Genomic DNA, 16,304 nt, shown 5'->3' on the forward strand with positions numbered 1-16,304 from the left:
GGCAACTTATTTACTTATTCAATCTTTAAGTTACAGTTTCAGGTTCAAAATGTAAACAGTGAGTCTTCAGGAATCCTTTCCAGTTAAATGATACTGCATCATACCACTGTACTCTTTCACCGAAGTACAGATCTGCTTAGGTTCAAGTTAATTGAATGTGCAAACTAGTACCCACAATTTATTCGCATCCACTCAAACTTCTAAGGGACCAAAAATGGGACAGCCTTTTTTTAAAAAAAAATAATAGTATAAAAAGTGTGTAAGATTGCACACATATTAAGTACTATCAATTTCTGCTGTTCTTAAGGAGTCCTACAGCTTTTCGATTCACACAAAGTATCTCAAGCCTCACATATGAAGAAGAAACATGTGAATTATTATTATCGTAATCTCTATGGCACCTAAATTGTTTGGAACTATTGTATCTCAAAATAATATCTCTTGTCAGGTGATTGCAGTATCTGACAGTGCATTTTGATATTTAGGAGATTTTCCCTGTACCTTTCCCTCATTTTACATACAAATTGTTTTTTATGCTTTGGATTGTGGTATGCCTTCATGATATTCTTGTATCGTTTATATTTTAAGTTTTTATAAGTAGAAAAAAATTATTTTTCTCCATTTTGCTTATTGGTTAATATATTAAGTTTTGAAAGCATGGATGTCTTCAATATATATTAAACAACTAATGGGTTTATTAAAATACACAAACAACATACCTGCTAAAGGGGTACTATCCAAAATCTATAAAGAACTTTTCAGACTCAACACTCTTCCCCAAAAAACCAAAAACCCAGTTAAGAAATGGGCAGAAGACTTGAACAGACACTTTTCCAAAGAAGACAGCCAGATGGCTAAGAGACACATGAAGAGATGCTCAACATCACTCATCATCAGGGAAATACAAGTCAAAACCACAATGAGACTCCACCTCACACCTGTCAGAATGGCTAAAATTAACACCACGAGAAGCAACGGGTGTTGGGAGGATGCAGAGAAAGGGGAACCCTCTTGCACTGTTGGTGGGAATGCACACTGGTGCAACAGGTCTGGAGACCAGTATGGAAGTTCTTCAAAAAATTAAAAATAGAACTATCCTATGATCCAGTAATTGCGCTGTTAGGCATTTACTCAAAAGGTACAAAAATACAGAATTGAAGGGGTACATGCACCTCAATGTTTAAAGCAGCATATAGCCAACAACAGCCAAACTACGGAGACAGTCCAAATGTCCATCGACTGATGAATGGATAAAGGAGAGGTGGTGTGTGTGTGTGTGTGTGTGTGTGTAATGGAATATTGCTCAGCCATCAGAAAGATTGAAATCTTGCCATTTGCAATGGCGTGGATGGAGCTAGAATGCATTATGCTAAGCGAAATAAATCAATCAGTGAAAGACAAATACCATATGATTTCACTCGTATGTGAAATTTAAGAAACAGCAGATAAACATATAGGAAGGGGTAGGGGGAAAGAGAAGAGAGGGAAACAAACCACCAGAGGCCCTTAATGGTAGAGAAAAAACTGAGGGTTGATGGAGGGAGGTGGGTGGAAGATGGGTGAGATGGGTGATGGGTACTAAGGAGGGCACTTGTTGTCAAGAGCCCTGGGTTTTGTATGTAAGTGGTGAATCAATGAATTCTACTCCCGAAAGCAATATTGCACTGTATGTTAAGTAACTTGAAATACAGAAAGACAGAAAGAGGAAGGGAAGGAGCGAATGAATGAATATATAAGGGCACTCAAGTTTAATGTAGCATTGGAACCAAAATCATTTATACCTATCTTGAAAGTTTACAAATCAGGAAAAGTTCTGTCAACACTCATCTAGTGTTACATGGTTCCAAATATATCAAGTATGGGAGAAATAATACTAGGTGTGAAGCTTATGCTTCTGAAACATTACTTAATAGTGTTATACATAAAGAACCATGGCTCTTCATGTGCATCTGTCGACAACTCATATTCCCCAAGAATAGCCCAACAGAGCCATAATAGGATGAAATAACACACAAAACACTCTGGCAAGATAAAAGAGATATGGCATGTGAAGTGAAACAGTATTTCTGGGGGATAAGTAAAATACATGAAAGCATATTAATGAAAACATACAGTGAACTTTGATGAAGTTCTTAAACACAAAGAAACTGTACACCAATGTCCACTTCAAACGATCCTGGATGTTAATGGAAGTTCTCCAGAACTTTGGCATTAGGGATCCTTTGCTTTGCTTTGTAATTCTGTTTCAAGTTTTGCATTCTGCTGAATCTCTACCAGTGTCATAACCAGAAGGAAGGATAAGGTGTATCAGGCGATCATGATACATGTACGTGATACATGATACATGATACATCATCATGTAAGGTGATACATCAGGTGTATCGTCTTAACCCTGAATCTCTCTCTTCTGTTTCACTATCATCTTTTTATAGTCTCATCTTGGGAATAGATACAGACTCATTCCCTTTGTTCAACTGTGTGTATGTAGGAGGTATTTATTTGATGCAAGAAAAAGCCATTCAATTCTCAGTGGCTTTTTAAGCTCTCTGCTCATATTCTGAATGGCTAGCCTGGTTTTTAATGTTCTGCATTTGATATTTGTCATGCCTTTACAGTTTAACACAAGAACATTCTCTTTAATCTACTACCTATAGATAGCACTTTGCTTAACTACATAATATATTCTTTCCCCTTGATAAGAAACTATAAGGTGGTACCATTTTCTGATACATATATTTTGTAATTTTCTAAATCTCCAAAACGAGCACTTATTATTTTATGATCAAAGGGTAAATTTTAAAAGCAAAGGCTGAAATACAAGAAGGCAAAGTATCCTATTTCAAAAAATAATTAGAAGAATCAGATAGTAAAGAAAAACAACGTGGAAGTAAATGATAACTTTTTTGGACTATACCTAGCCTCACATATCTTTAAGTCTCTAGGGCCTTATTAGGCCCTGGTCATATTTAAAAGGATCATGTTTGCCAAGAATACAGAGGTCTCATGACCTTCACCCCATATTTAATTAAGCAATCTTTACGCAGAAAATAGGAGGCATCATCCCTGATTCAGATTGTTCAGGGACTCAGATTTCTTAGCATTTCAGGCAAAATTTTAACATGGATTTTATCGGCAAGATTCAAACATTAACCACTGTTACTAACAATTTAGACATATATATTTAAAAATAACTGAGTCTAATTATCATCAATTTAGTCCATGAATGACTCTTTATCATGTTACGAGACCCACCATTCTAATTCTGGCTATATTACTCTCTCTTGAAATGTTACTTTTCCTCACTTGTAAAAGACCTGCTCTCTCTGACCTCATAGTATTGTTACTCAACATCTATTAGCTACTGCACACCAAAGCACTTGACATGTTATATCCTAGCATTTCCTGGAGTGTGTCTAGTAGCTACGTTAAGATGGAGGCAAAATTAAGTTGAAAGGCACCAGGTTAAACAAAATTAAATAAGTTTTTTTTAATCAATGAATATGTACCATACACTTCTACATGAATAATATTAGACGCAGTGTTTACCAAACATGTGATGAGGAAAAGATTCTAGAGCAACCTATTAGGTAAGTTTTATTATTAGACAAACTCATCTACAAAAAAATATGTGGTAGAGTTGAACTCAGAATTATTAGCATTCAAAGCATGTATTGTTTGAAGCATGTATTTAAAACATTTTTCATTATTTAAGCGCCATTGAATAATATTATATTACCTTCCAGTGTGTAACATAGTGATCCCCTACTTATTAACATGATGAAATGAACAAAGTAACAACTAGCTACAATCTGTCACATAAAAAATTGTTAAAATATTGTTAACTGTATTTCCTATGCGATACATTGCATTACCCTAATTTTATAATCAGAAGTCGGTACCTTTTAATGCTCTTCCCCTATTCCACGCATCTCCCAACCTCTCCCTTCTCCCCTCTGGCAACCATCCCCTCTGTTTCCGCTTTGTTTGTTCATTTGTTTTTTAGATTCCACATAGGTATTTGCCTTTTGTCTTGCTCTGACATACTTCACTTAGCATAATATCCTCAAGGTTCCTCCATGTTGCCAAATGACAAGAATTCATTCTTTTTATAGCTAAAATTCCACTGTGTATGTGTGTACATACCACAACTTTATCCATTCACCTAACAGGGAACACTTAGACTGTGTCTATATCTTGGCTGTTGTAAATAACCCTGCAAGAAACATAGGGGTGCATATGTCATTTCAAATTAGTGTCTTCTTCTTTGGGTAAATACCCGGAAGTGCAACTGCTGGATCACACAGTTCTATTTTGTAGTTGAGAAACATCCCTACGATTTTCCACACTGGTGTCACCATTTTGTGTTCCCATCAACTGTGCATCAGGGTTCCCTTTCCTCCTGCTAACACTGGTTATTTTCTGTCATTGTGATACCATCCATTCTCACGTGTCTGGGATGATATCTCTTTGTGGTTTTGCTGTGCATTTCCCTCATGATTAGTGGCTCTGAGCATCTTTTCATGTACCTGTTGGTCATCTGTATGTCTTCTTTGGAGAACTGTGTCTGTTCAGTTTTTAAATGGCCCATTTTTTAAATGGTATATTTTTTCTGATACTGAGCTGTGTGAGTTTTCTATGTATTTGGGATATTAATCCCTTATCAAATATATCATTTGTAAGTATCTTCTCCCATCCAGTAGTTGCAATTTCATTTGTTGATGATTTCCTTTGCTGTGTAAAAGCTTTTTTGCTTGATATAGTCCTGTTTGTTGATTTTTGTCTTTTTTGCTCTTCTCTAAAGAAACAGATCTAAAAAAATATTGCTCAGACCAATGTCTAATACTATGTTACCTTTTAAGAATTTTATTTTCCAGACTTATATTGAAGTCTTCAATTCCTTTTGAGTTTATTTTTTGTATGGTATAAGAAAGTGGTCCCATTTCATCCTTTTGCAGCTGTCCAGTTTTCCCAACACCATGAAGAGACCATCTTTTTCACCATTGTATGTTCTTGCCTCCTTTGTCAAAGATGAATTGACCATATACAAATGGGCTTATTTTCAGATTTTCTAATCAGCTCCATTGATTTGTGTGTTTTTGTGCTCGTACTACAGTATTTTGATGACATAGCTCGGTAGTACAGTTTGAAATCAGGGAGCCTGATACCTCCAGCTTTGTTTTTCTTTCTTAAGATTGCTTTCTTGGGGCGCCTGGGTGGCTCGGTTGGTTAAGCGTCTGACTTCGGCTCAGGTCATGATCTCGCGGTCCATGAGTTCGAGCCCCGCGTCGGGCTCTGTGCTGACAGCTCAGAGTCTGGAGCCTGTTTCAGATTCTGTGTCTCCCTCTCTCTGACCCTCCCCCGTTCATGCTCTGTCTCTCTCTGTCTCAAAAATAAATAAATGTTAAAAAAAAAAAAAATTAAAAAAAAAAAAAGATTGCTTTCTTTTGTGGTTCCATACAAATTTTAGATTTCTTTGTTCTACTTCTGAGAAATAGGCCCTTCGTATTTTGATAGGGGTTGTACTAAAGCTACAGATTGCTTTGGGTAGTACAGACCTCTTAGCGTTAATTCTTCCTACTCATGATCACGGTGTATCTTTCCATTTGTTTGTGTTTATCTTCAATTTCTTCTGTCAACGACTTCAGTTTGCAGAGTACAGAAGAATGTTTGTAGAAGTATAATAGCATGCACACAGAAAAGTTCCTATTTCACAAGTTTACAGTTAGATGAATTTCACAAACTGATAGCACCTGTGAATATATCACCTAAATGAAGAGATAGATGTCGAGAAGCTGTCTCATGTCCCATTCTAGCTACAACTCACACAGCTCAAAGGGACTACGACTACTTTTCTAACATTTAACACACAGATAAGTTCTGCCTGGTTGTGAAGTTAAATACATTTTTTTGTGCCAGGCTTCTTTCACTTAACATTTCATTGTTGAAATCAGTTCTTTTTGTTCTAAGTAAAAAGTAGTTACATACATTCCACAGTTTGTACTATGATTTATTTAATCATTCTCTTGATAGACATTTGGGTTGTTGCCACTCTGGGACTATTAAGAATAATGCTATTAACATTTTGTACACTGCATTTGGCAATCATTTCCATGCATTTCTCCTGAATATACATTTATGAAATGAAATTTCAGGATCATGGGTAGGAGTCTGATCAGTTTTACTACATGCTGTCAGCTTTTAAATTGCTTGAACCACTTCCTATTCTAGTGACTGAAACTCTGTTTGGTATCAGTGCTATTGATTTTAATCATTATGGTAAATGTAGTGCAGCACCTTATTGTGTTTTAACTTTCACATACTTAATAAAGTAATAATAAGGTTGAAATCTTTTTCATATGTTTATGCTTCCACACAGTATTATGGTGTCACTGTAGCCATATATGTGTTCATAGGTTTGTGAAAACTCATTCTGTTAAATTGGTCTATTTGTTTATCCTTCAATGAATAAAATGCCATCTTAGTTAATGCGGCTTTAAAGTAGGTTTTGAAATCTGGTGACCTAAAGTTAGAGTTAGCTTTGCACTTCTCTTTCAACACTGTCTTACTGTTCTTATGCATTTGAATTTCCTGTAGATTTCCTAAAGTATAACTTGAAATTTAAAATGTCACGTGATAATACCGATGTATATCTAATAAATCAGTGCCCTAAGTAAAAACTGTCAGTCTGAAGGAGAAAAAAAAATAAGCCTTTTAATAACTAATGTGGCTTTTGTGCTTAAAAAATGTAACACTAGATGTTATAAAGCCAAATTCTATTAAAAACTTACTTATACAGAGAAATGTCAATCTCATTATGTAATTAATATGTGGCACAAAAGATCTCATCATCACCCAGAATTCTATTTAGAATTTACAACCTCAGAGAAAAGCAGGAAAAAAAAAATCCACTATTTTGGGAAATCACAGAGATCTTCATGGCACAATCCTAAAGTATTTACACAGTTACTTCACTTTAACATAACACTGAAATAATCCTTCATGAATAATTTTAACACAAATTCTTCTGACCACCTAAGATACAGTTGAAATAAAACATTTCTGTAACTTAGCAAAACTGAACAAAAATTACAACTCAACTAGCTGATCTTTGTGTATAATAGTTACCTACAAATAAGTCTTTAAAATGTGAGTGGAGGTTCCCTTTGTCATTTTATTCCATACCAATGGAAGAGGTAAATAGCCTCTTTATAATAACACAAATGCTACATGGTAATTTCTCTTTAGAAATATAGGTTAAAATATGAAGAAATTACCAAAGAAGGATAGTGCTAATTTTTAAGTTATATCTTAAAATTTAAATACATCTATTATAAAGAAAAACATTCACTATTATCATTCTAATGAGCAATCATTAAAGTTCTGTACCAGTAACCATTTCATTTTGTAAAGCAAAGTTAATCTTCTATTTTGTTTCAGTAATATGAAAACACATTATTATGTAAATCAATTCATTAAAACAAAACTTAAACCGTAATTTCCTGTTTCACTGTATGTTGACATTATGCATATAAAAAGGCAGGAAGAGAAATTTTGCTGGAATATGTTAAAATGCAGAACAAGAAAAAAGCTACATACTCCTAGGCAACATTCAGCTTCCCCTTTACTCGATGCTATAATAAGCCCTTTCTACACTGCTAAGCAGTTAGCATTTCACATAAACCTACAACTATAGCCACATCTCTCATGCAATTGTTTCTGTAGCAAGAAACTCCAGAATTTCTAAGACCTTTATATTTTTGTGAAATACAAGGGGGTGAAGAGTTTGGAACAGAATTCATTTTTTTAAATACCTTGGCTATGGTTTCAATTTCATCATTTCTATCATTTTTATTAAGTTGCTGAAAGTTACGATAAATATGTTAAAAGAGGTACATAAGAAGGAAATGTTTTTCCCTTTCAAAATACAGAAAATTCTCTTAATGTGTTCCTCTGAGCCATCAGAGTTCCTTTTCCTAAGAGCCACACCAATCTCTACCTGAAAAACAAATAATTTTCTAAATAAAGAAAATGTGTCTCTACTCTGAACTGTAAATGTTCCTGTCACATTAAGGTCAGTAACTGGTTGATGCTGAATTAACAGTGACATGTTAATCCTATTATTCTTCTGACTAGTGAGAAAAAAAATTAAAAGGAGAATTAAGATAATCCAATTTAAGAAACAAAAATTTCCCAGTATGAAACCTTATAAACATTTAATAAAACATTTATTGAGAACAAGCTAAATGCAAGTTGTAAAGATAAAAAATAGCTTAGGAGAAACTCTGTATGTCTAAGGGCTTGACTAAAATGGGATCTATGTCAGAGAAAGACAAATATCATATAATTTTACTCAAATGTAGAATTTAAGAAACAAAACAGTTGAACATGGGGTGGGGGGAAGAGGGAGGCAAACCACAAAATAGACTCTTAACTGCAGAGAACAAACTGAGGGTTGCTGAAGGGGAGGTAGGTGGGGGGATGGGCTAGATGGGTGACGGGCATTAAGGAGGGTACTTGTTATGATGGACACTGGGTATTATATGTAAGTGATGAATCACTTTAGTCCTGAAACTAGTATTACACTGTATGTTAATTATCTGGAATTTCAATAAAAACTTGAAACATAAAACAATAAAGTAAAAAATAGAATATATGAATCAATAAAAAAATATACTAAAAATGCATAGATATATAAGTGGACTAACTACATGTTAATAGATATATAAAGAAAGTAGGGAGCACTTCCAATGTAATTAAGAACTAACACATCTCAGCAGGATGGCAAATCAGGTGAGATCTGAGAGATACAGAGAACACTCCAGGAATGGAAGCAGCAAAATAAAGCATATATTTAGGAAACAAGCAACAGTGCAAACATGCTAATACTGAGTTTTTTTGCAAAGCAGTAGAGTTATCAAGGTAAAAAAGCAGAATTATAACAGTCAGGAAATGGAGAGGCTCTTGAGATACTGGTATCTCAGTTCCATACACATATTAATATTATACCTATAACAAGTTATGTTTCAGGAATACTCATCTGGTAGCCCAAAATATTCAGCTATGAAGTGTAGTGCCTCACATGCACTGAGTAAGCAACAGGTCATATCCACCGTCATCACCGCTATGAGCACAAACATTTTAGAAGCTTACTCCAGTAAACTACATGGAATAATGAACTACATGTTTTGTATTAACTACATGTAAACTACAGTAAACTACATGTATTAGAAAAGCAGTAGTTGAAATATTAATAGAGATTACAGTAAGAATGAAGGGTAGCAGAAAATGACACTTCAAAATATGCCACTGGTGTCAATGATGAAGTTTTGGGAGCATGGTGGGGTGGTGCAGAGCCGACGGCCAAGAAAGAATTCTGGAAGATGTCTTTGGTACAAAAAGGTAATTTTATTAAAGCATGGGGACAGGACTCATGGGCAGGAAGAGCTGTACTCTTCCTGGTTGTACACAACCCTTAGGGTTGTGATGGGTAACTCATTATACACCCTCAGGTTGGTTGGGAGGAGGTCAGGGATAGAGTTATGCTCTAAGAAATTTTGGACGCCAAGTTTCCAGGACCTTGAGGGGCTAGCTGTTGCTAGGGAAACACCACTTATCACCGTTTAATAAAACCTCAGTCATGAGACCCTTCAGATGTATATGGAGGCGGAGCATAAGCCTGGAGTCTGATTGCCAGCATATATCTTGGGGCAGTGAGAAAAATGAAGTAGACTTACAGGATCCTCCAGGTTGGGATAATGTTAAACTAAGGTTCTCTTTTGCCGCTGGCAAAGTGTCATCATTGAGGTAGCTAGCTCCTAGAGGGAGGTCACTCTGCCAGTTTCAAGGACTTCTCAATGGGCTACAGGTAGTAAGGGAATTTAGTTTTTCATTTGTCTTAGTCTCCCACATTATCATGGCCAAGCACTTAAACCCCGTTCCTTTGTTCTTGGGCAGCCAGGGGTGTCCTAGGAATATCACACATACTCCACCTGGGGATGAGGCAGTGTGTCAGCCCATATTTTGCCCTCAGCTTGCCCCATACTCCCCCATCATAAGGATTATTTTGAGCTGAAGGCAACCAACAAGCAGATACAACAAAAGCATTCTGCCCTCCCCAATCTGGCTAAAAGCAGCATATACATCTACAAAGGTGTCCCTCCTCCCCCCTTACCAGGAAGGACAAAGGTAAATTTCTGGAGACAACTTTAGACCCTTATGAATGGAAGGAAGGCACCTGTGACTTAAATCTGCGTAACACATCTTACTTTTCCTGGTCACCTCCACAAAAGTGGCCTCCCCTCCACACATTTCTGTCTCTCTTTCACTAACGATGGTATTTGAGCATGTACGTTAAGTCATCTCTGTGTGTTTACAAATTTTTCCCTGAGTACCTCCTATGTATGCAGGCGGTATACATGTTAATAAATGTGTTTTTCTCTTATAATTATGTATTTTATTATAGGGATCCTAGCTAAAACCGCTGAAGAGTAGAGAAGTTACCACATTTCATAGGAATGTTGATTAATTTTCCATATACTTGAACAAATCGAACAATATAAAAAGCAATGCTTAATGCTTTCAACCTAAGGAATATTCTTTTAAAAGAATGTTAAAAGACAGTAATGATAAACTTAGAAGATTTCCTAAATTTACATGTTTAGGTATCATGAACATAACAGTGACCAAATCTTTGTGTCAGGACGTTCTTTATGTAATACGAAAATATCAGTGACAAAAACCGATAGAAAGTCATGCTGTCGGGTGCTTATATCTTACTGGTGTCATGACAAAAGTCAGGCACACACAAAAATAATACAAAATAAGTAGATAACACAGCATGTTAGAAGATGATAAAGTGCTATGAAGAAAAATTAACACAGAAAAGGGAGATAGTGCGGGCACTGGGGAGAAAGAAAGGACTACACTTTCCAACAGGATGGTCAGAAAGACTTGCTTGAAAAATATTTCCAATTATTTTTCTTTAAAATAATTCAATTTGAATATTAAAAACATTCAATTCTTCTAAGTAGTGACAGACTTCAAAAACATACACGTAGCAAAACCCATGTCTAAATGACAACGGCAGCTGAGCATCCAAAGAAACTAACTCTGACTCCGTATCATTGCCATCTTTAGGAGAAATCTCAGTACGTTCACAAAAATATGAGGCCAAATTGATTATTATGTAGTATCTAACCTGGCAATTAGCAACTAGGCAGTCAAGGAACAGGCAATTGAATAAAGTGTATTATATCCTTATATTATAGAGTTACACAAAGAAGTTTAAAGAAAGTCACAATGTAGGAAGAAGAAATAAATAACTTGTTGGCTTTAATATTAAACATATTTCAAGTATTGTGAGCAGTGAAGAATAAATCTCCTAAGGTTATGTTATCATCTATACTTATAGAGAATTTATAACTATATTGCCATATGAAAATTTTATTCAGAACCACAATTTTAGAAATTAAGAATTTATTATCCTAGGTGATTGCAGTAACATGGTTATGATTTTCAAAGGCCTTATCTTTTAGGGATACTTACTACAGTATTTCTGTATGAAATGAAATGACATTGAGCACTTCTTTCAAAAGAATCCAACAGCAGGTAAAGAGAATGGAGCGGGGGACTGGATGAAACAAGGATTGGTTATGAGCTAGTAATTGTTTGGCCACGGGTATATGAGGGTTGTCATGACATTATTTTCTCCAAATCTGTATGTTTTCCAATGAAAAAGTTACAGAAAAAATTACATTTTTAAACAGTTAATCATCACCAACCTAATAAATACTAAGCCCCAAAGATAGTTGATCTATTACAATATATCCCACTCACCAAAAAAAAAAAAAAAAAAAAAAAAAAACCGAAATAATCCTCCTGAAAACAATACCCTAAAAAAGGAAAGCAACAAAATAAGTAAATTCAGTAGTAGTTACTAATGTTAACTTGGCTACTGATTTCATTAATGTCACTTTTAATTTTGTAGCAAACAATTGTTAGCATTCTAATACAAGGACTACCAGAGTTCATAATGATGTTTTAATTACTCTCTTCTGAACTAAATTAAATTTACTACTGATAGGACAGTGACTACAAACTGTTCCTATTTCCTCTGCTGGCATTACATATTATTACCAGAGCAATATGTAAAGTTGAAAGAGTAGGTTATGAATGTCTATTCGATATGGTAGGAACACTAATTTTTTTTTCTTTTTTAAGTTTATTTATTCACTTTGAGAGAGAGAGCCACAGCATGAGTAGGAGAGGGGCAGAGAGAATCCCAAGCAGGCTCTGCACCATCAGCACAGAGCCTGATGTGGGGCTTGAACTCACGAAACCGTTAGGTCATGACCTGAGCTGAAACTGAGTCGGATGCTTAACTAACTGAGCCACCCAGGTGGCCCAGTACATTAATTTTCTTAAACAGCAAAGCAGTCCTCATCCCAAAAACAATATATTGTATATATGTGTATGTATATAGCAGAGGTAGTATTAGAAGAGAAAGAACAAACTTATAATTTATAAATAAAATCCTTTCTCACTAAATAGTAAACATAATTTCTGATCCCTATATAAACAAGATTAAAGTGCAAAATTTGGATGCTTAGAACACACACTTACCACTTGTCCATTGTGTGGGTTCTTATGAGCATACGGAGGTCCACGGATATGATTCCACATCTGGCCAGAAGTCATAGCAAAGACTATACACTGAAAAACAGTGTATATGTGAGTTAAAGAATATCAGAATACTGAATTTTAAAAATATAATGGTCATGAAACTAAATTTAAAAAATCATGTATCAGTTCACCCATTGGCATGATTTTCACTTACTAACTGTGGGACTTTGGGTAAGTTATTTATTTTCTGGCTTCTCATATTTATCTATAAAATAGGCATAAAAATCATGCTAAAGATGTTAATAATTAAATTCAATAACATATATAAAGCATCTGGCATAGTGGCAATCTGATATGTCCTAACCAAAGACAGTCCAAAGCATAGGTTATTAACCACCTAGATTCATAGTTGAAGGCAATTATATATATTATAAAATAGTGAAGATGAAGAATGTTTTTAACCCATTTAAATATACAGACCTCAACTCAGAGAAGAAGGCAGTGGAGGAGGATGACTCTAGGCTCTTCTCGTCCCATGAACATGACTGGATTAACTATCAGAGCATCCTGAATACCCCAAAAATTGACCTGAAGACTGACAGAACTCCACAACTAAAGGGAGAGAAGAGGTCATACTGAAGGAAAGAGTGAGAGCGAGCGAGCGAGAGAGAGAGAGAAGGGGAAGGAGGAAGAAAGGGAGGGAGGGAGGGTAAGCAAGCGTGAAAAGGGGGAAAAAACAAGGAGAATGGTTTTCCAAAGTCATTAGCTTAGAAAACAAGAGGGAATGAATTTCCTGAGTTCTTGCAACCGTGAGACCTAAAGCCTAGAGCTGTAAAGGTCAGAGGACTTGGCTGAGATAGAGCTCTCCTGTTCCTGGAGAGACGGCTGGCAAACAACCTGGCTGGAGCCATTTTCCTCCATCACCCCTCAGCATAAACACACACCACCTGCTGGAAGCAGCGCAGCTCTGATACTGACTGCTTACCTTGCTTACACCAAGCCCCACACCCCTGCGCTCTGGTGGGACTGCCTTTCTCGGTCAAGCTTGCCTCAGTTCCAACGGAGCGGGCCCCCTCCCCCAGACCAGCACACCATGTCCCCCAAACAGAGAGTTCTGCAGGGCTTCAGTTCTGGTAGGGTGGCGTCCGGTCTCATTTCACCAGAGTTAAAACTTGCCGCATCTAGGCCAAGGGCCAACCACTGCCCACAGCAGGCGAGGAGAGCCCCTGCAGACGACCAGCCTGAAGGCTAGAGCAGCCACAATACAACAGCAGAGTGCACGCACCACACACCAGAGACACTCCTTAAAGTGCTACATGATCTCCTCTTCATAAGGCCATTATGCTGAACAGCAGAAAACATAACGGGCTTTTCTAATACACAGATGAAGGCAGAGACTTAGACCAAAGTGCCAAGACAGAGGAATGCATCCCAAAGGAAAGGACAAGATAAGGCGACAGCCAGAGAACTAAGCAAAACAGATATAAGTAATGTGCCTGATGGAGAATTTAAAGCAACTCACTGGGCTTAAGAAAAGAATAAAAGGCATCAGGGAGACCCTTACCATAGAGATAAAAGAGTTAAAAAAAAGAATCCCTGAGAGATGAAAAATGTGATGACCAAGATTGGAAACAGGCTTGATGCAATGAACAGCAGGCTGGAAGAAGCAGAGGAACAAATTAGTGAACTAGAAGATAAAATGATGGAAAATAAGGGTGAACAAAAGAGAGAGAGAAGAAGAATTATGGAACATGAGAACAGACTTAGGGAACTCAGTGACTCCATCAAGTGTAATAACATTCATATTATAGGAGTCCCAGAAGAAGAGAGAGAAAGGGGGCCAGAAAATTTATTTCAAGAAATAATAGCAGAAAACTTCCCTAATCTGGAGAATGAAACAGACATCCAGATTCAGGAGGCACAGAGAACTCCAATCAAACTCAATAAATGGAGGCCAATACCAAGACATACTGTAATTAAATTTGCAAAATATACTGGTAAAGAAAAAGTCTTAAAACAAACAAGACAAAAGAAGTCCTTAACTTACAAGGTAAGACTGCTGAAGATTTCTCAACAGAAATATGGCATGCCAGAAGGAAGTGGCATGGTATATATACTCAAAGTGCTGAGTGGGAAAAATCTACGGCCAAGTATACTCTATTCAGCAAGGCTGTGATTCAGTTTAGAAGGAGAGATAAAGAGTTTCACAAACAAAAACTAAAGAAGTTCGTGATCACTAAATCAGCCCTGCAAGTAATATTAAAGGGGACTCAGAGTGGAAAGGAAACACCAAAAGTGACAGAAACAAGAGAGGGTCACAGAAATCTCCAGAAACAACAAAACAAGTATTAAGATGGCAATAAACACTTATCATTACTTTGAATTTAAATGGACTAAACACTCCAATCAAAAATATAAGGTGTCACAATGGGTTAAAAAAACACTATAGATACACATATAGATCCATATATATGCTACCTACAAGAGAATCATTTTAGACCTAAAGACACCTACAGACTGAAAGTGAGGGTATGGAGAAACATTTATCACACAAATGGAGGTCAAAATAAAGCTAGAGTAGCAATACTTTTATCAGATAAACTATACTTTTTTTTTTTTTAACGTTTATTTATTTTTGAGACAGAGCATGAACGGGGGAGGGGCAGAGAGAGAGGGAGACACAGAATCGGAAGCAGGCTCCAGGCTCTGAGCCATCAATCAGCCCAGAGCCCGACGCGGGGCTCGAACCCACGGACCGCGAGATCATGACCTGAGCTGAAGTCGGACGCTCAACTGACTGAGCCACCCAGGCGCCCCAAGATAAACTATACTTTAAAACAAAGACTGTACTAGGAGACAAAGGGCACTATATCACAATAAAGGGGACAATCCAACAAGAAGATATAATAATTGTAAATACTTACGTGTTCAGCATGGGAGCACCCAAATATATAAAAGAGTAACAAACATAAAAGGAATTAATCGATAGTAAGGCAATAAAAGTAGGGGAGTTTAACACCCCATTTAAATTAATACATCATCTAAACAGAAAATATATAAGGAACCAATGGCTTTGAATGACACACTGGACTAGATGGACATAACAGATATATTCATGACATTCCATCCTAAAACAGCAGAATACACATTCTTTTCAAGTACAAATGGGACATTCACCAGAGTAGATCACAGATTAGGTCACAAATCAGGCTTCCATAAATACAAAAAACTGAAATCATACCATGCAACTTTTCTGACCACAATGCTATGAAATCAGAAGTTCACCAAAAGAAAATATCTGGAAAGACCACAAATATATATAAATTAAAAAACAGGCTACTAAACAATGAATGGTCAACTAGGAAATCAGAGAAGAAATTTTTAAAAAATACAAGGAAACAAATGAAAGGGGGGGAACCCACAAAAGTCCAAAACCTTTGAGATGTAACAAAGTGGCCCTAAGAGGGAAATATATAGCAATACAGGCCTACCTTAAGAAGCAAGAAAAATCTCAAAGAACCTAACCTTATACCTACAGGAGTTAGGAAAAAAATATAGTAAAAGAAGACTAAAGCCAGCGAAAGGAAGGAAATAATAGAGATCAGAGCAGAAATAATTATCTAGAAACTAAAAACAAAACAAAACAAAAAAACAATAGAACAGATCAATGAAACCAGGAGTTG

General features: G+C 36.3%; 1 protein-coding gene across 1 annotated transcript in view; it reads right to left on the reverse strand.

The window, feature by feature from the left end:
* Positions 1 to 16,304, reverse strand: part of TUSC3 (tumor suppressor candidate 3) — a 215,322-nt gene that overhangs the window by 74,060 nt on the left and 124,958 nt on the right. The window contains exon 7 of the mRNA XM_042936655.1: positions 12,622 to 12,711. Coding sequence (XP_042792589.1) covers positions 12,622 to 12,711 — 90 coding nt within the window. The remainder of the gene's footprint in view (positions 1 to 12,621; positions 12,712 to 16,304) is intronic.

Source organism: Panthera leo, chromosome B1 (assembly GCF_018350215.1).
Source record: "Panthera leo isolate Ple1 chromosome B1, P.leo_Ple1_pat1.1, whole genome shotgun sequence".
NCBI lineage: Eukaryota > Metazoa > Chordata > Mammalia > Carnivora > Felidae > Panthera > Panthera leo.